Here is a 21,327-nt window from a genome sequence, read left to right on the forward strand (position 1 = left end):
AAATATGGCTAAGTAGCTGCAAAATATAGGGCTGTCTGTATTTTAGCAGCACTGATACTGATGAGGGGTCGAGCAAGGAAGAGATGAAGCTGTGCCTGAGAATAATTCACTTTAATGGCTAGTCAAATTTAAGGGGCAGCTGAGATATTCTGCTTCTAATTGTGTATCAGGCTGTTGACATATTAATGCCTTAGCATTTTTGTGCTTTTGGCGGGAAAGGGCAACCATTAATTCTTATCTCTGCTTCAGTTCTACCATGACCCCTTAACCAGCTTGCTTTCTCATAATTCATATCTGTCAGGTGATAGATGGTAACTTGAAACTAGAGATCTATCAGACCTGCACTGAGGCTTGTATTTCTGGGGCTAGGCTTTCCCTTAAGTGCTTTAAGTCAGTGCTCATGACAGTCCTCTTGAGTGTTAAAGACACAATGTGTTCGTGAGTGATGTAATGAGTAATATCTACACGAGAATAACACCACAGCTATTTCATCACCGAGAAGCATTACATTCCCAATGTAAAAGTTAAATGCTGATTCAAGACTGCCGTCAGTATGGTACTTCATAGGTGATCACTTTTTTTACCGTTGCATCTGTTCATGCATCACTTCTTTTCCTTCATGTATAATCTGAAGAAGGTCTGAACAGAAGACGAAAGTTTTCAGAGCTGTAAAACAGACATTACAAATTAAAGTCGGGCAGCTACTCACATGACCTGTTTTCTAGTAAGGCTAATTGTCACTGAGTAATTCTAATGAAAGTAGCAAGTGTTCATTGCTTCAGAAAATGAGGTCACTTTTTTAGGGTGCTAAATAAATAATTAAGAAAACAGTAGTTAAAATTGCTTATCAGAATTTTTTCTGCATCTTTTCCCCCAAAGATCTGGTAAACTTTCAAAATTAACGTAAGTACTTAAATAGTTTCATAAAGGCTAGGCAATGTAATATTGGAGTTATGTTAGTAAAATGCAGTGAGGCAGACCATTGGAAAAAACTGTGCAAGCATCTTTGGGAAAATGCTATCTCTCGGAACATTTTAAGGACAGGGTATTTCCCTCCTCTTATCTGGAGAGGAAATAGTGTGTGTTGCAGTGACCCAGAGATCCCATGCAGAGCTGTACATGTAACTTACACCTCTTGCTATTTTGGTGCATTTATTCAAAATCAGCGCATGCTTGAGCATCTTAACATTTCAGTTGTGTACTTTTGAAAACATTTCTAATCCCGTTCCTTTCATCTAATTATGTTATTAAACTTGACTAGGTGTTAAATAGTAATAATTACAGAGCTCTGATGTTTAGCATGATATCGATTAAGTAGCATTTTAATACCTTTCATCATATAAGCAGTGATAGTATCTTAAAAGAGAACAAAAATGGGCTTATAGTCCTAGTCAAATTGAAGAATCACTTGGAACAATTCAGTGCCGACCTATACTAGGACTTCATGTATGTGGCAGTCTCTTTCCTGTCTAAAGCTTTGAATTTCACTGGATCCCGACGATACCTTTATAAACTTAATAAATTGGGATTGCATTCTTTTGCAAAACAAAGGCTTTCTAAAGACAATGTTCATAAGATAAAAAACATGAAATATTTTGTGACCTTCTTTTTTTTAACTTAGCCACAGGTGTCAAGTACACACAACAGTGCATCAACAGAGGAACAACAGTTGTACTGGGCTAAGGGTACAGGCTTTGGAACAGGCTCCACAGCTTCAGGATGGGATGTTGAACAAGCTTTGACTAAGCAAAGGCTAGAAGAAGAGCATGTGACCTGCCTTCTACAGGTGTGTAACAATAAAATTTTGATTAATGATAAGCACTTGAAACATTAGGACTGGAAGGTAAAAATGGAACTTGTATTTTTTCAGTCATATAGCAGAGTAATTATGGTATTTTGGGCAAAAGATAATTTACAACCGCCTGTCTACATGAAAAATGGTATAGATTATATTTGGAGTGAGGCTGTTTTCAAACATCACTAGGCTGCTGCATAAAAAAGACCTGTGTGGGTAAGCCTGTGTGACAGCTCTGAATAGACAGTGAACCAAGAAGCATTCCAGTGTATTTCCCTGGAGCTGTTGCATATCTCTGACATCACTGCATTCAGTCAGAAGTAAAGGCTGTACATTAAAGGGGGAGGGTGTGGGAATAGGAATTGCTTTGTGTGCCAAATAATCTTACCTATTCATTTCTCGCATATCTTTGCTCTGCTTTAAGGAAATGCACTTAGTTGTTACAAGTGTCCATGAATGTGTTATGCCAATACAATAACATTTCACTCAGACATAATATAAAATCATGAGTATGTCCATTAAATTACAATAGTAAATCACCAGTAAACATCCAGATCTTCGTAAAACTCTGATGCCTTACGAATGCCTTATGCTAAGGAGAAGAAAATTCTGCATAATTAGGCTTTTCAGTCCATTGTGAAATGCAGCCAACCCCTGTATCTGAGGTCAGTGTCAGGAAGATGAGATTCTATCTAGTTGTCAAAAATTTCATTCACAGAACTGTCAGCTCAAATGCATTCGCTAACCTCACTGCTAGGGTAGATCACAAAGGAGATGAAATTCTGAAATGCCCATGCCCCAACTGATGAAGATATCATTTTGATGTAATCAGTTATTTCAGTTACTGTAAATTACAAGGCACTTGTATCATGTCCCTTGCAAAAGCAAAACAAATAAAATCCATAACAATTTTCCTAAGCAAGAAAGAGGAAAAATCACCTGAATTACTCTTGGCAAAGCTTCTAGGCAGTATTTGGTATTGTGCCATGCAGAGGCTTAGTCATAACTGTGATAAGTCAAGAGGTAAGGAGGCATTGGATTTGGGCAGTTAGCAATTGGAGGAAGAAGTAGAAAACCCCTCAGCATTTTGCTGAAGATGTCAGTCCAGTTGTACAGCAGACTTTCCCTGGTCCCTTCTCTAGAAAAGTTGCTTAGAAAAATTCTGTTGTACGGAGTGCTGATAAGATGCTGCAGCAAAAATGGGGTTAGAGCAAAGAGGGAGAATGAAAGGAGAAGAGGTTAAAATGGGAATAGAGCCCCTGAGACTTCACATAATACAGCCGTTCAAGCCTTCGAAGTTACTAAATTTGAGAGTACAGCCACACAAATCAGACCCATGGAAGTACATTAGGTTTTACATCTACAGCACGTGGAAGGGCCTGTGAACTCAGCCAGAGCTCCCCTTGGGAGGAGCAGGTGTGCAGTCGTGAGGTGACTCCCCTGCCGTTGCTGAGGGGAAGGCTGCTCTGTGTTTGCAAGAGCTGTGCTCACAGGTGGGTGTGCCTAGTAACTGTCATGCTCACTGTAAGTTGTGGTTTCATCTGTAAAGTCACTGAAGTCCCATCCAAAAAGAAAGGGGTTTTGAGATATTCGTAGTTTTAAAAAAAAAATCTTTTGCTGCTAGTTGATGTTCTAAAGTGGATGGGACCGATCAGCTGCATGTCTGTGGTGTGAGCTCATGAACTCCTGCTTTCAGTAACTCCAGTGGGTTTGTCAAAATTCATACTAATTGATCTCTTAAAGTCATTCAGAATTGTAATAGTTATTTAATTTTATCGTTAGCCAAAGTTGGAATCATGATCTAATAACTGTACAGAATTTCTTCTGAGACATCTTTGGGACTGCTGAAATAAATACCAGTACTAAATCAGAAAAACAGCTAGTGAAGTATTATGGCATCTTCTTTAAGGGAGGAAAGTCAAAGTTCTTTTACCTAAAATAAATCAGTTTTGATTAAATATTTTTGTGTATCTCAGGTTCTTGCCAGTTACATAAATCCTGCAGGGAGTACATCAAACGGAGAGACCCAAACTAGCCATGAGGGTAGAGGACAAAATAGCAGTGCTCTTCCATCTGTTCTCCTAGAGCTACTCAGTCAGTCTTGCCTCATCCCAGCAATGTCATCATACCTCCGCAACGATTCAGGTAATGTGCCGTTGTCTCCTAAATCAAAAGTTGTCTTACTTCTGATAAATAAGTTTTTATGTAAACAATAGGTAGTTTGGGGCAGTTTCAGTACATTTGCCAATTTAGAATTGTACTAATGGAACAATCACTTGAGCCTTAGCAAACAAAATGTTAGTGTTCATTGAAATACTCATTTGTTGTAAGAGTTTAAACTTCGTTGTTTGAATGTCTTTTTAAAATCTGAAATTTAATTCTTAAACTGTTGAAACTAACAGGAAAACAGTATTTCCATCTGAAAAGTTTACATTTTAGTTCTACAGAATATACGTGGAGACTACTTTAGACAAGACCCTGAATCTTACTGTGAAGTAAAATGTTAATTTTGTAAGAAAATTGAGCAAGTATATGCCTGAAGTTGATAAATGTTGCACATACTAGGGAAATAGTCTTTTATTTTGACCAGAGCTTTTTCTGCTTTATTTAGGAAATACAAAAATAAGCCTCTTGTCAAAACTGCAAAATATTTCAAATATATGGGAACAACAGAATTGTTGGGGATTTTTAAAGGAAAAACAAAAGAGTTATGTTGTCATCACATTTCTACTCATAATTTTAAAACAAAGATGTTTTGGTAGTTTTCATCCAGTATGTTGTACCTTGCTGTGGAAACCATTTCAGTTGTACAAGATGTAGTGTCAAGCAGTATGAGTTAAGCAAATGCCAGTGTGGAACTAGTGGCAAAACCAACAGACTGAGTTTTGTGGTTTATGTTCAGTCTCACTAGATGACAGGCTTTAGTATGAAGATACTGATAAGCATTTTTTCTTTAGATAACTGTCAATTTTGAAGTTTTTAAACACTGGCTGAGCCTTAGGTTGGATTTTTGTTGAGTGAGTTTGTTTGTAAAGATGAATTTAATCCTTAAGTAGCAGAAGTTGTTCCCAATCTGAAAAATTTGGTTTTGGACCTTATTTTGCTTGTCCTATTTTTGGAGTAACTGGTAAACTTCTTGTCACATTACTGCAGTTCTTTTGGATGCCAATTGTAGGGTGTGGTGATGTGAATTTTTTGAAACAATGTCATAGCTTCCTGTTTAATTACAGAGTATATTTTATCTCAGAGGTAAAAGAGAATCATCCATGTCTTAAGTATTTACAAAGCTACATAGGACTAAAACAAGAACGTGGCTAAAACAAGACGTGGCTTTTTAATCTGTAATAACTAGAGCATTACATAATCTTGTATGATGGACTGTAAGTAGTTCAAAAAGTCTGCTGAGGCCTAATAAAAATATGAAGATATTTCACTTGCCAGTCCAGTTTGACACATCTCCCTAATTTTGCAATGAATTTGTTGGTTCTGTTTTGCACATATTACAGTGAGGAAAATGAACTGTGTAGCTTGTACACCAGGCTCATTATTGCAAGTGAAAATATAATGTAAAACAATAAAGTAAGTGATAAAGTGAAACAATAATTATTCTAACAGATACTTATAAATTCTTCTTTGTTGAGGTAGAAAGGAAAAATCATGGAAAGACCTGGCAAAAATGCTATGTTATCTAAAGGATGAAGCTGTTGGTTCTGAGTTATAAATGAATTGCAGCTGTTGAAATTGCTTTTTTGCTGTTTTCAATAGAAAAACATATCTGTCTGTATAAGTCACCTTTAACTGGGGAAGAACAGTCAGATACTGATAGGAGAGATGAGGTATGTGACTGATGGTGAGAAGTTCAAACTAGTTTGGCTTTCAGGGACCATTTGTTTTCCCAAAGTACAAAGAAAAAGCAAAGTTTCAGTGGGAAATGTTCATTTTAGGTATGTTTTCCACTGCTGGACTACTGTTGTTTGTGGTTGGCAGGGGATGTTGAAATGTGCTTGTGAATTAACAACTAGTAAAGAGTGAACAAAGCAGATGCTTCCTGCTTTTTCATAAATGGATGTATAGCTCTTAATGTAGCAGCTAAACTGTATTAAAGCAAAGCAAAACCTTGCTTTTCAGCAAAAAGCTGTTACCTGCTCTTCTGATTACAAATTCACAAATGATGAGGTTATTTCTATTGGAATTTAGAACTGTAAACTCTGAAGGTTGTTATGCTTTGATCCAAGCAATAGTCTTCAATGTTTCCTGCTGTGTTTGTTCAAAAGTCTATACATAAAACTGTAATTAACAATGTTCTTCTGGATTTAAAATTATAAAAACTTTTCAGGTTTATATCAGTCAGGCTTGTCTCTGAAAACGTAATAGGATATCAGTATGAAATGTGCAAAAAGGATGACTTCTGGAAAGAATCTCTTCGTGAATATTTGAGTCAGATGCATTTAGTTTGAAAGTAGTCCCTGAAAACAGTTTGTCTTAGTGATAGCCAGGCATAATTCCAATGCAGTAGTTACTGTTTAGTTCAAAAGCAGACAGATAATGTTCACATTAGGGAGTGTGAGTTGGAGGTAGTGCTGGGGTTCTCGGTGTCACTGCCAGAGTGTCAGGAGACATAGCTAACAGAGAGCCTGGCTGTCACAAGAGAGACGGAGGTTGAGAAGCTCTGGGGCTATGTTAAGCTCTGATACAGTGCTTACAAGGCTGAAAAATTCACTTAAACAATGTGTTTATAGTTGAAACATTTGAAATGTGGAAGCGACTTTTTTTTAAATTATTTTTATTTTTTAAAACCTCTAAAACCAATGCAATGTAGTAGAACATATTTGAGTCTTTCCTGTTAGACCTGATCTAATTTTAGGCTTCTCTATCTTGAATACTATTTCTTCTCCAGTAGGGCTGCGTGCCTACCCAGGGGGAGTAGGAAAGGGAACAGCATTAGTAGTAACACTCATGTCCATGGTACTGTAATTTTCAGATCAGTGTACCTTCTGCTGTCAAAAGGTACTTTCATGTGGAAGAAGCAGGTAACTGTGTTCTTCCTGTAATATGCTGGACTGAGAAATTAGGGCACTGCATACAGAATGCTAATAGTGTTACCAGGTTCTGGCACCCCAGCAGGAACAAACTGTGCCCAGCACAATGCTGACAGAAAATAGCAATTTTCAGCAACAATAACTTTCTCAGACTTGAATGGATGCTGGTGGGACCAGTTAAAGGTTACCCTTATGCTGGAGGTATTCTTCTACTAGATTTTAGGTTTTGTTGTTAATGGTTGCGGTAACAGTGATCTTCACATATATATCGACTATATGTGTAAAATTATGGGGAAAAAATTTTCTTTATAGGAAATATGTGCAATGAAGCTGCAAATGTGCTGCTTCCCTTTATTGCACAGTAGGCTGATACCACAGTGGTGATACAAAATAGTAAGTATTTTGGTATTGAGGAGAATTTTATATTTTGTTTACATGTGTTCAGTTAGCTACAAGCATGATACGTCCTGCTTATAAAGTTGTTTTGGCAAAATTCTTGAACAGTTCCAGTATCAGAATATAAAATTGGCCTATGTCACTGTTAGAAATTTATCTAGGTTTTTTGTTGCTTAAATATGTTTTGCTATCCCTGCTTAATTTGCCCAAAACATACATGGAATAGATTGTTCTAGATAAAAGGAATATTGATCAGATAAGGAGTGCTCACATATCATTTAGTCTTTTAGAAAGCTCACCTTGAAGCAGATCATTGCAAACCAGATAGCTCTGACACATTCTGCAGCTTCATCTGCATCAGAGCAAGGTGATTGTGAAGTCCTTGAAAATTGTGAACTGACCATTTTCATTACTTTCCATAATTGCTTTTTTCTTGTAGAGAAGGAGGGTTTATCTGTCTATGAAGGACTTACCTTATTATGGAAGATAGATCATAGCCCTAGTCACAAGGAGCAATAGCTGCTGTAATCCTCACCCCATTTCTTGATCATTTTTTCCTGTGTTTGCTTCATATCTTGTTATGGCATTACTGCAGCTTTTATTATCTTTCATTTTATAAATGAAAAATGCTTATCTCTGTAACATGTTGAGATATTTTTATTACACTTGTGTTTATTCCTAAGGACTTAGTTCATGTTTACATTTGTAAAATTGTTGTCGTTCTTCTGTATCATGGAACATCATTACCACACATTTATGCACATTTCACGCCAAAAGCTGTCATGTAAAACCGTTTCACTGTTGTCTTGTATACGGCACATTTCATTTGAAAGAATTACTGCTGCAGGAATTCTTTCAAATATGTGAACACTTCTCTCCTTGAACAAAATGCACAATAAAATTCTCACTCTGCAACAACAGGTTCCCAGCAAAGGTGTCCATCGGATTCTAGCTGGAGTATGTGGCTATCTTGAAGGTCTAGATTTTGCTGATAGAAGTAAGAGTTATTTGACTGATGAACCCTAGGTTTATGAAGACTAATACAAGCTAGTATTTAAAAGTGGGAGAAAAGAAAGCAGTAGTAATAGTAGTCTTTGTAGCTAACAAGGTTTATAGAGAGAACACAGTGGAAGGGAATCATGAAACAGAAAGAAAATCAAGTGACTTTTAGGACAGGGACTGTGTTTTGTTATGGGTTTGGATAGTAAAAAGCCCAGTGGAGTTGGCATTTATCAGTGATACCACAATATTAGGTAGACTCTTGTTGCTTAACAATATAGTTGTGCTGGTTTGCCCCTAAACTAGTATCTAGCAAACCTTGAGATGATTTAATCTTGTTTAAAGCCAAAGAGGGAGAGAGGTTTGGTACTACCTCTTCCTTGGAAGACAGACCTCATAGCAAGTTGCAGAATCCTGCTTGAATTCCCGGGCTTACAGAAGCAGTTGATACTGTGATTTTAGCTGGGGTTTTCTTGCGTGCTCCCCTCTTAGCTCTCCTAGCTACCCTTCCTTCTTTGGTGGACAAAGACTTCATGTGATGTGGTTAGCATAGCTTGCGGTGTTAGATTAGCTCATTCTTCCTTGGTTTGACTGCTGAGAAGAGATGGTGCATTTCTGTGTGAGGGCTTTACTAAAAGGATTGTGTTTACTGACCAGCATGTTCCACTTCGTAAGAGTCCAATATTTGCTTTTAATGCACCTTTCATAGTTTACCAAGTACTGTCGCACCCTGGACTTGTGGATTCATTAACAGTCGTGCTGCTTTATCCTGCTGCCAAATACCTCATTAACAGTTGTGCTGCTTTATCCTGCTGCCAAATACCTCATTGAGAACCTTATTCAGTAAGTACTATGGACAAATCTGTTGAAGGTGAACGTATTGAATTCTTTCTTGTGGCTCTTTTGATATACCTTTGTTAGCTGAGTCCATTAAAGTTGCCTCCTTACCTCAGAACTTGAACTACACTAGATTGCCTGTTGGAGTATTTCTTTTCAATTAGTCGTACTTATTCTCAAGGCATTATATGGTGTTGCTTTACTTTTTGCAAAGCAGTCTGGTTCCACTGGACTGAGTAGGCTGAGTACTTTAGGAAGCTTGTGTTCCCTTACAGACCTCTGAAGTTGGTACACTGAGCTCATTCAGCTAAGAGTACTACATCTTCAGTCATGCATTGCTGAAGGTGTGAAGGTACTACAGCAGTGTAAACGTTGAATCATGAAATTCTGCTTTTGCCTAGACTGTTGACTTTTTACTGTGTCCAATAACAGGTAGCTGCTGTTCAGATATTTTTTGTTGTTGAGATTCTTATGCATATATCGGATTAAAGGTATAAGCACCAGAGCTGTATACTGGAGCTCATTTAGCTAAAGCCAGAATTAAGTCCACATGCGTATAGAGCACAAGTATTACCTGTTAAGAGAGGATATTAGCCTTCTGTTTTAAAATAAAATGTGACTTGTACATCCGGGCAGTCTCTAATGATATTATTACCCTGTGCCTTCCTTCAGAGGGTCAAAGCCTTTTGCTATAATTGAAATTAGAAGTACAATGGCAGTTTATATAGACAGTATATAATTACCGAAATTAAAAGTTCCACTAGTTTTCATTAATGTTAATGAACTCATTCATTGGTAACAGAAAGATGCTGAACCTTTGACACGTTTGGTTATAACTTTGGGATTGCTTTTTATCTGTTTTGCTGTTGGAAGTGTTTACAAAAAAAGGTGCAGTATCTCACTCCAGTGCTGGAGTATTAGTTGATTCACAACTTTGAGAAGAGAGCTATGCACTGAAATGACATGAAATAAAACTGTTTATTTCACAGAATTTACAAGTTTTAAATAACTTCAGGATCAAAATAAACAGCAGTAGTTTCTACCTGACTTTCATATTTCTGTTCAGTTTTCAGGTTCTTGTAACCTCTCATTTTAAGACCCATCTCAAATATCCTTGTATTATGAGATTAATGCAATAATACCCATAAGTATGTAGATATAAGAAGTACATTGAAAAATTTAATAATGTATTGACTCTCTTCTACAGTTTAAATAAACGTGAATAACCTGCATAATTCCTCTAGAATGTAGCTTAATTGTACAGAATGCTTTGGTGCTTCATATACTGAAAATGAGTATACAATACTAGAGACTTGCTGTAGACTATGGACAGTGAATAAGTTTTCTTGTCTGTCCATGCTTCCTTCCAGTGCAGCCTCAGCTCAGTTTATCGTTTCTTCTGGTTGAGCCAGTATTGACTCAGAGTTGCAAAACCAGAATATACCGTATTCCACCTCTTTCATCCATAAATCAGTGTTACAGCATAGTTTCTGCAGCTGACTGAAATATCATTGCCAAATTCATTCTGGTCTAGATCCCTGACCTTATTTTATGCATGTGCTTGTTTTAAAGTGACTTCCAAAGGCTCGGTCGGTTTAGCAGTTATGAAGTTCTATACAGTAATAAGCTATCACCTATACAAGGGATGTATTTCTTTGCTTGGCATTTTATGGAAGGGCTGGATGTAGCTTTGCAGCCTAGGAGAAGGAACTGAGCTGATTTTCAGAACTGCAGCTCCTCCGTTGCTCCTTTGTGGCGCATGTAATACTAAGAACGGTATTTATTAAAATCAGTGTTTCCCTTTTTTTGGTGTGTTTTTTCTACTGTGTTTTTAATCATAAGCTCTCAAAAGTAGCTTTTCTATTAGAAGATAAATGTGAGATATATTCATGTATACAAAAACTTACATGATCTCAGACTGTCTGCAGCTTTGGAGCTAATTCAAAGACATACATAGGTTTAATTTAAAACATGGAAATAGTTTTAATTTCAGAAGTCTAACTGCATGTTCCATGAAGTGTGCGTAAGAGTTGCAATTCTAGGCCTCAATCATAAACGGTACAAAAAGGGAAAATATCTTCAGGACCTTTTCCAGAAGGAGAGAGTACACTCTTCTGGGCAAAGATCATTAAACCTGTTTTCCATGCAACACCATGAATCCTTGTGTGATAAGTTTTATTTTACTTGAAAATAAGCATCAGGATGAAAACATGAAATTTGTATTTGACTTATGTTAAACACATTCTAAAAATGGTGATATAGAAAATGTAGCAAGATTTTTTTCATTTGGAGAATATGTATTAGCGTGTCATTGTAATTATTAATACTACTTAAAAGAAGTACTGAAACTGTTCTTTATTTTTTCACACCACTTCAAAGGATTTTTAATTAGAAAAGCACATAGTATAGCATGATGATTTCAAATACAGATTCAGTAAAGGCAAGAAAATGTAACCTTTTTCAGCTTTCCACAAGACTAACAAAAATGCTGCAGAATGTAGTCAATAGTTAAAATTTTATTTATAATATTACAATTTTTGGTATAACAGTTCCTGTTTCCACACTTATACATTAGTGTAAGTTATAAGCCTAGATTATGGTGATCTAAAAATAAAACCCTTTTGTCTGTTTTCGGGTCTCAGCTATGAAGAGACATATTGCACAAAACCATAGAAAGCATCATGGGGCTTGCTTATATGTATTCATATATTTAATCTCTATCTTCTGATTGTTTTCAGTGTTTGCTTACATTTCCTGTGTCTTGCATGTTTGCTGGGAGTAAAACAGTGCCATCTCTGTTTCTGCTATTTGGATTTCATCTGTTATCAATGAGAAGTTGAATATCATCTGCCTTCATTTACGTAATTTAGAACCCTAGCTGGGCTCGCAGATACATTTAGCAGTCATTGATGCAGTGCCTTTAGCCAGACACTTTGCTCTGGAATGTTTTTGATAATCTTTTCAGACAGTGGGGTTTTTTGCTTTAAATTTAGAAATCATTCTTACCATCGCTGGTCTTTGCACTGTGTGCTGTGCAATTGATGTTCAAAAATGTCATCAAAGTGTAGTGTAGATGTACACAAAAACGATAACAAATAAATTGAGCACAGTTCCAATAATCCCAAGCAGTGCTAAAACAGATTCTTCTTTTTCCTCTTTCTCCTCTTGCCTTTTTACATCTTCCAGTGTTGTGATGGCAGAGGTCCCCATTTTTCCTGCAAATACCTTCACCAGTATTCTGGCAGCTAGCTAGAAGAAAGAAAGCAAATGGTAAATCTGGTCTGACAAACATGCAAGCTTTGATCTTTTAAAAAACAATTCTGTACTTCTTTACACAATATTTCTTAATGCTGAGATGTATTCCTCTTTGTTTTCTTTTTGTATGAACGTGTCCATGTTAAAAGTAATTGCTCTGTAGATACAGATTTGATAGGAGTGAAAAATAGCTTGATGCTTCAAGCCAATTAATATGCTTTATTATAAAAGAAATTTAAAATTTGTCTTCAGACAGCTATTTTGTTTCCTTATGAAACATTAAATTGATGAAAGCAGGTATGTGGACATTGCCAGATACTCTGAAATGCCTGGGGACATTATGTGAATTTTCAGCTGTTAAATATTTAACTGTCACAGGACAAAAACAGTTGGAAATATTCATGTCTACTGTTTTTCAACAAGGAAAATATGCCTCCTTAATTATAGTATCACAGTCTTTTTTTGGCCAGTGAGCCCTAAACAGGCAATTGCAGGTGAGATCTTCTCCTTTTAATTGTTTAATAGATCAGCTTTTGGACATCCCTGCAACAGTAAACATTTAACAGAAAATGTCTGTCTCTTCATATATAAAGGTTGTTATTATTATATATGTTTATTATTGCAGTATGCCAAAGGACAGGAGTACTTTATTGTAACAAAATTCTATGCACTATAAGGATTTGAGATAGATATTTACAGATGCCTGTATGATTTATTACCTTTTTTGTTACAAAAGTGAAGTTGACAGGTCGTCTCTATTACTTAGCTGCTCTTGGACTCTTAATTTGTAGTCAGATATCCTCTAGAAACATACTTTGTGTAAAATTATGTTCACTGGTGGCTGAGATGTCGATATTACATATAATCTGCTATGCTGTTTTAGCCTTATTGATCAGAAATTTCTAACATTAAACCAAAATTTGATTGGGATTTCCACTAGTTCAGATAATCCCAATTTACTGAAGATTTGCAATCACATTTTATGGTGCAATAGCATTTTTCTCTCCTGGCAAACATCTTTAATCATTGGAGATAGACATATTTCTGCTGTGAGTCTAATTAAAACCAACAGCTCAGAGCATATCTCACAGAAAGGTTAAAAAAAAAAATTGTTTCTTACCCTACATTGCATCAGGAATAAAATGTCATCAGACATGCTTCTTACTCGTCAATTCAGTGGCAAACCAGGCTTTTATCTTCATGAAGGGGCTGCTGTCCTCACTGAGACAGACCAGATAGGAGCATGAACAGTTCCTTGATGAAGAAGTTTATCGGTGAGGATGATAATGTTACAGAATCTTCCAAATGTCTGGCCTCCTCTCTCAGTAATCCAGTAAAGCAAGTGTAGTCAAAAAACAGTAAAACCCTTTCTGGTACTGATCCTCGCTGTTGACTAATTCTCATTAAAATTGAGGATTTTTTTCCTCAGATGATGCAGAGCAATGAAATGCATGCTGTTCAGTTTTGTCTTTAAAAAAAAAAAAACAAAAAAAAACCCCAAACAAACCCAAACAGCTTCTGGTTTTATTCAGTTATACTTAGTTATTTATTAAGACTTCAGAAAAACCCAGCCTTTGATTTACTCTTTGTGGCAGCCGTCTGAAGAGGCTTTCTCACGTTGACATGCTGTAATTCCAAATGCAGCGAAGTACGTGCAGTCACACTATGTAATTTTAGTCCAGCCTGGAAAAGGATGAAAAGAAGTCTGCCTTAGTGGCAGTAGTGTGAACGCTGTCTCACACCTGCGTTCAGAGCCTCTGGAAAGAATGGCAAGGTATTCTTCGGAGCATTGCATAACTTAGCCAGGCACATCTGAAGAGAGGAATGACAGTGGCTTTAGCTGCACACGGTGGTGAGCTGTGACATTGATTAAACATGCACTTGGCACTTGCTGAATAAAGAAGGAGCTACGAGCCACCCTTGCAGACAGTGAGTTGCATAACAATGTGCGATGGCTCTGCTGTTTCATTGTCAGGCCCTGCACATTTTAATCCTGTACCAGTGGAGGAAGTGTGTGGTGTAAAGAGGAGTAGAGTTAACTGTACTTCGGGGTTTTCGGAGGAAGTGCTGCGTGACAAATGGTGACATTAAGGCATTCAAGCTGAAACAGTGTTTCTGCCTTTTGTCTTTTTATGCTTTGTTTGACAGGCAATTGTTTCTATGGGAAATACTACTTCTAACGCTTTTCCTCTTTTTGTTTGCCACCTAAAGAATGCAGGTTAGTGTGTAATTAATGAAAACACAGACTTAAAGATATTCCTGTTCTGATTTCATAGGAAGAAGTAACTCAGTTTTTCCTAGGTAAATCAGAGGGGTATTTTTTGCCTGCCCTGTTGGAAAGGGGAGGAGCTCTGCAAAGTCTTCCCTTCTTCCCAGTCTCTTCAGATAAAGCGCAACAATTTTAATAACCTCTGAAAGTATCTGTGTTACAAATAATTTTATTCAGTCACTTTCCATGAAGGCTACCAATGCAGTGTGTTTTCATTGGTATAGCATAGCATCTTGTTATGAAGGCAGCTATATTTTACATATCCTGGAAAACTTATTTTTAAAAAAATACTTACAATATCAAGCAATTCAGCAAAAGAGGGTAAAATCATTGCTTTAAATACTTGCATTTTCAAATTAATTTACTTACATATTATTTTTTTTTCTCATTATTTTTCTAAAGTGTCTAAGTATATCCGTTGGTTTCTTAGTAATGGACAAAACTACATATTTTACATGTGCATTATTTTAATGGTAAATACCATGTTTGAAGTATCATGAGTTGTATGGGACTTATACATGATTTGCCCTTTATCCTGAAAGTAATATTGCCTCAGTGAGATTGCTTGACTCTAGAGGAATTAAGTAATTAGGTTAAATCTCTCCAGCATAGCTTCCTTAAAATATATTCCAATATATGTATATGGTCTTTCCTTTTAAGCTCTTCACTTATTCTGAAAAGGCTGCTGTAACTTCACTTGTTCCTGGAATCATTTTCTGTCTATATATCTTGAACATGTTTTTGTATTCATTTAGATCGATTCATAGATACAAAGATGGGGAAATTTTCACCTGTGTATTATGACCATTCACATTGCTGAGAGCACCTAGCAATAATGGAGTGTTCAAGCCATTGTCCTGTGTTAAAAATCAAACCCTTTCCTTTGTAAAAGGGAAGAAATTGTGCAATGTGCATCTTTTATTTAAAGATGAATGACGTATTTGGAGGATAGGAATCTGTCACCTTGTCAACACAACCAGGTATAAAGATTCAAGGTCAGCAGAAGAATTTCTTGCAATATTATCAAGTATAAATAGCGACAATAAAGTAAATTAAGCAGCTCTGCTGCAGGATAACCAGCTAATTAAGATGTATCCACAGAGAGCAGCAAAAGATTCACAAAATATTTCTTTGCCTGGTTATTGCCATGGTTGAGGTCTCATAGCAGTCTGCCATTTTTGTAGCTGTGATGCAACTGGAACTTCATTGGCTAAGGGGAACCCAGGGAAACAAATCTCTCTGGGCTCCCTCTGCACGCAGTCAAGGGGGAGCAACACCTCCTGCACACCATGATTCAGATCCGATGTTTACCATGGAACTTGGTTTGATGTATTTTCTCCCCTCCCATCCTTCCATTGCATTGATATGCGTGTCTGTGCAGACATGCCGTGAACTGGTTTGGAAAACAGACCTGGCCAAAAATAAATCTCTAGCGCAGCACAGTAAAAGGAATGGGGCAGTAGCTGCTTAAGATGTCAGTGCTAGCAAAGAGTTGCTGTTTGGGAAGAAAAAAAGTGAGGTTGTCAAGTTTCCTATAACTGAGAAAATGTTAGGCCTAAGGGATTCATCCATGTTGGGTGGAAGCCGGTATTTGCAAATAACTTCCTTATGGCTACAATGCATCTCCAGTAAAATTTCATGCCAGATTTCTCATGTGAGTGAAATGAGTAATATAGGTTGTTTTGAAAAGGCCTTGATTTATCCTTAATATTTGATGATATTTGGAAAGATGGGGAGATTTTACATTTTGTGTAAAATAGCATTAGAGTCTGGGAGTACATTTTATATAAGTCAGTAATAAAACCACCTGGTTTGGGGTGAACGTTACATGGTTACATAGTATTTGCGTTTGGACACTGGTATCCAAAAAGATCCTAAATTTAATTCTGTTACTTCCATATAGGCAGAGCTTTCAAGCACTTAGTAAGACTTTGGCAACTTCTTCATAACTGATTTATGTAGCATCCCAAGAGCAGAACAAATTCTGTAGATTAGAGGTCATCCTGTTCATTACTGCTGATGTTTGAGCATTTGTATTGCATGGGAATAGACCTTAGGCAATACAAATGTATGTCATATTTTGAGGATATTCATACTTCAAGAGGAAGTTGCCAGGATATCTTGTAAAAACTCAGTGGTATAAATCCAAGAATTTGCAGTCTTGATCCTTAGATGATTATTACCCTACTATATGCTACTGCTATGAGTAATGTAGTACACCCAGAACATCACATTTACAAAAGGAACACAGAAGTATGTTTAACCAAAGTGTAAGTTTTCTTTTTTCTCATGTATTTTTATGGATATATATAATAACTGTTATATTCATGTATGCTGAAATTATTCTATATGCTGTATTTTTTCATTAAAACAGCATGTTTTGAGTCAGATACTGTTTGCCCTTATAGAGAGCAAATGCTCAGAAGAAGGTTGCAAGTTAAAGCAGAGTGTAAAGGAAGATTTGAAGGAGAAAATGGAAAGAAAAATGTGAAGAGCTGTCTAGACTTAAAAATCTATTTAAGTTAAAATGCTGTAATGAAATCCAAAAGATCATTCATACATCAGTTGTCCATGAAGACTGTTTTCCCTTGTAGTTGTTCTGCATTTTCCCTAAGATGTAGGAAACTACGTGAAATGTAGTAGCACATGCATCCTGTAGGTGATGCGTTCTAATTTTCTTCTTCGACAGCCTCCACAAACTTCTTTTTATGAGATCGGACACTTTTTCAGTTAAATTGCAGAACAACAGAGCAAAGCTGTATCTGTTGGGAGATGCAATAGTATGCACAAATTAAGATGAACTGGTTTGCTTAGCATAACTGAGAAGCAGATATCCACGTTCCTTTCTTCTTCCTTAGGTTTCTTTTTTCTTTTTTTTTTTTCTCTCTCCTGAGAGCTAAGCACAGCTGCTGTTTTCTTCGTGGGAGCTGTTAGCCTATTTTTTATGATACAGATTGATGTGTGATGCCCTTGAGTCAGTATTGATGGGCATAGCCAGTTTGAACCAGGTTTCAAAGTATTTTTTTACTCTTCCATTGAAAAAAGAGGAAGAACTCAGATTCTTCATCTGTAGCTCACAAGTTACTTTTAGATTTCTTACTGTTCTCATTCACACCTCTTTGATGTGTTTCGTCTCAGCATTGACTTTTGACAACATTGAATTTTGTCACTTCAACTTTGTGTCTACATCTTGTTTTCCTCCTGATTGAGGAACTGCAATGCCTTTTGACTATTGTTTGGGGTTTTTTCCTGATTTTTGTAACCTAGTTACTAACCCGGAATATGCTTGGAAAGATTCAGAATTTTCTCGTAGCTAACTACAGAAGTTCCTCTAGTTTGTTCCCACCTGTCAGTCTTCACTTACCAGAAATTTACCTATTCCAGTCTCTCACACTTTCTTTAAAACATTTCTGTATTAAGAAATCAGTTTAATGGACACAGAGTAGTACAGGTTCTTCTGCCACACCCCTTTTGACACCAGCTTCTCCTAAGACTGGTCAAGCTCAACCACTGCTCTGTTGTCTGTGAATACAGTCAGAATGCACACTGGTATTTTGTCAAGAGAAGTGGCAAGTTTGACAGTTGAGTAATAGTTAAGGAAAAACTGAGCCAATCTGCCTTTGGAGGGTGTTGAGTGACATGTCACATTATTTGTTTTGAGGGAACGTTTTAATCACTCTCATGATGAACTGAAGCAACTCAGAAGTTGGTGACTGATGAATGTTCCTGAGTTAGAGGTGAGGGTTTCAGCCCCAGCTGAGTGTGGCTACCTTCTGGATATGGTGGAAGGGAATGATGGAAAAAAGGTGAGAAGTTTTTTTCTCTTCTTCAGTCTCTAGCCTCACATGGGATATCAGGCAATCTTCATTTTTCTCTTGTTCACTGGTGTCAAAAAGAATCTCTTGTATGGGTATTGTACCTTTAGAAAGAGGTTTGTAACTTTTAAAATGCTTTAGTCATGATTCAGTGCTGTTCTCTGCAGCTCAAGAGGTCAAAAACAGCAGGTACCTGGGACTATTTCTTCACATTGATTTGAGTGTAGGCTGCATGCTTCTGGAAGGATATTAGGGCTTTCAAGTATCAGGTTTTTGAGCTGTCATGTTGATAAATTCTGTCGTGTTAGAGGAGTCCATTAAGTGAATATTGGGTCCTTACTGGGCAAGCAAAGGGAAGCAGAGTAGTGAGAACTGATCCTAGTCTGATCCTAGTGGCTCTCAGAGAAGAGCAGTACTAAAAAAGTTCCTCTTTCTCCAAAGCCCTTAAAGCATCTTACCTTGTGAGAAAGAACAAATCTTTTCATATGACTTTCCAGATGACTGATCTGAAAAAACAAAACAAACCTAGAAGATACGACCATCCTAGCACCTTTTGCCACATTTTTTTCTTCTGATTTGTCATCTTTAGTTGGAAATAGTTTTGGAATAAGATGATGAAATTATTATCTCATGAAATCTATTTTCTATTGCAAAAGAACATGAATATATATGCTTATTATATTTTCAAAACATTTAAAGTAGCAGGCTATTCCCTAGTAGAACTTAATAACAGAATTTTTTTTAAATGTCAAAACCTATTATCTGAGTGGTTAATAATATAAAATATTTATGAAAGAATGAATTGTAAATTTGTACTTGTAGCTCTATTGTGTTGCAGAAGTTTGTTGCAATTTATAGGAAGTAATTACTAATTATGTATTGAAACATCATGGTATTGAGATCTTTGAGAATTAAGAACCTAGTTATGAAGAATGAAGCAGCTTAGTTTTTGTTTGTAATTGGGTGCTGGACTGCATGACAGATAAAGCACTTGGTCCTTTGAAGACTGAAGTTTACTTACTTCAAAGAGCTAATGGAAGTATTTTTTTCAGCAAATCATTATTTAGCAAAGATCACTGAGAGACTAACTTCTGCTTCAGTCTTTATCTCTTTCTGTACTGCACATTGTTTTAGATTACTTTTAAACATAAATCCATTAACTGGAGAGCTCTTCATTGATTTCTACAGCTGGTGGTGGATTTTGCAGCTGCAGGTACAGACTATACTTCAGACTAGCTTGCAACCTCTGGCCCCACTCCCTTGATCACAGTAAATTAAAGTGCATGTTAGATTTTCCAGAAGGAAGGGAGTTTTGTGGGAAAGTTAGTCAAGAAATTATCAGGTGAGAAATAGGAGGGGTAAAGGCTAGATTTCAGTTGGACTTCTTGCATCTCACCTTGTTCTTCCTTCTGCTGCTTCTCACTCATATTCTTTGTCCTGCTGCCTAAATAATGCAGAGTGCTTTTCAGAAATACTACTCTGGAATTAAGAGTGGGGTGGGGTTTTTTGTCTGTTTCTCTTTATGAGCCTTAAATCACAGAAATTTTCCAAGTGATGACTAAGCCACTGAAGGTGTTTTACAGGACAATCCTGAAAACATAAGTAAACAAGGTTTCTTTCTCATCTGGAGACTACTATGAAGTTCTGGACCTCTGTGGTTACAGGATAGTATGAGTGTCCTGGAAGCATAAGCAACAGACTGCTTATGTATCTGTATTTGCCTGCCAAGGACCTGTAATTTTTATACGATTCCTCTTTGGATCCACTTAGACATCACTCTTCTGGTACTAATGTGTCAAAAAAATATATATTTTTTGACAGACCTTGATGCCTTGCACTCCACTGTGCAATATGTTTGATGTAAAAAGAAACTAAACTGTGGTGTTTGCCTTCCTGCCTCCCACAGATAAGTTACCTTTTTTAATAAGCTCTCAGAAGAAATGCAATTAGATGCTGATCCTTGATTCAAGGATGTGTAGAAGCTAACAAATCATATGAGATGCAGCTGGTGTTCATTTCATTCCTGAAGAATTTCTGTGTGTTTATTTTGAATTATTCACTTGAGAAATAAAAGGTAGGGGCTGTTGTCTTCAGAAGTGTTTAGTTTTGGCCATACGTGTTCCATGAAATTCTCTCCGAGAGCAGATTGTCACCATCTTGTGATAGCTGTTTAATTTCCAGAAAACAGTACAGGTCACTGTCATGACTGTTCAAGGCACAAGGCAGTAAAGCTTATGCCTTGTTTAAAGTGTAGGGAGCTTATCCTTAAGCTTTCCTGGTCCGTTTATCCCATTGCTAAGGCCCATGAGTGTTTCATCCAGGAGTTCCTTTTTTCCCTTCATTAATTGAAAGCCAACACTGGCAGCTGTATTCCTACTTATAGGACAAGACTGGGAGTCTTTAAGAACTAGACTGGTTTCCTCTCCGAGTGTAGTTGGTAAAGACGTTCAGCAGGCGCTTTAAAATTTGAGATACCACATTGCATCTTTCAAAATTTCCAGAGTAAATATTATTGGGCCTCTCATTTTTTCTTATTTTAGTCAGACAGTAAATCTCAAGTGGTTTCATTTAGACTTGGTACTCATGGTTGGGAATGAGTGATGGGTGTCTGGAACAGATTGCTGTGCAGCACCACATGCTGCAGACATTCACACATTTTACTGGAGGCATTAAGAATTAATTTTTAAAATGATGCCTCTCATCACCAACAGACTCAGTCTTTTTTGAGAAGAGAATATGACATCAGAGGAGAATGTGGCACCATACTAGATGTCCTATGGTTCCATATATTATCACAGAAATGTACAATCTGCTTCTTTTTTTTTTTTTTAAACTCTCATGCCTTCCTGGTCCTTGTTGCTAAAGATACGGTAACCATTTGTTTTATTGGTAGACATGAGAGACTCCTGAAAGGATTGCAAG

General features: G+C 36.8%; 1 protein-coding gene and 1 long non-coding RNA gene across 8 annotated transcripts in view; one reads left to right on the top strand and one right to left on the bottom strand.

Moving 5' to 3' along the window:
• Window positions 1-21,327, top strand: part of BIRC6 (baculoviral IAP repeat containing 6) — a 186,514-nt gene that overhangs the window by 129,644 nt on the left and 35,543 nt on the right. For 6 of the 7 annotated variants that reach the window (XM_074863354.1, XM_074863359.1, XM_074863355.1 and 3 more), the window contains 2 exons: window positions 1,622-1,786; window positions 3,772-3,940. In XM_074863354.1, coding sequence (XP_074719455.1) covers window positions 1,622-1,786; window positions 3,772-3,940 — 334 coding nt within the window. Of the gene's footprint in view, window positions 1-1,621; window positions 1,787-3,771; window positions 3,941-12,252; window positions 12,326-21,327 lie in introns of those variants that run through there. The other variant, XM_074863360.1, reaches the window with a different exon arrangement.
• LOC141941140 (uncharacterized) lies at window positions 11,563-15,192 on the bottom strand. Its single transcript, XR_012628230.1, has 2 exons — window positions 13,442-15,192; window positions 11,563-12,315 (listed from the first exon to the last, which is right to left on the bottom strand). It is a non-coding gene; the product is annotated as an uncharacterized LOC141941140 (long non-coding RNA).

This window comes from Strix uralensis, chromosome 3, assembly GCF_047716275.1.
Source record: "Strix uralensis isolate ZFMK-TIS-50842 chromosome 3, bStrUra1, whole genome shotgun sequence".
NCBI lineage: Eukaryota > Metazoa > Chordata > Aves > Strigiformes > Strigidae > Strix > Strix uralensis.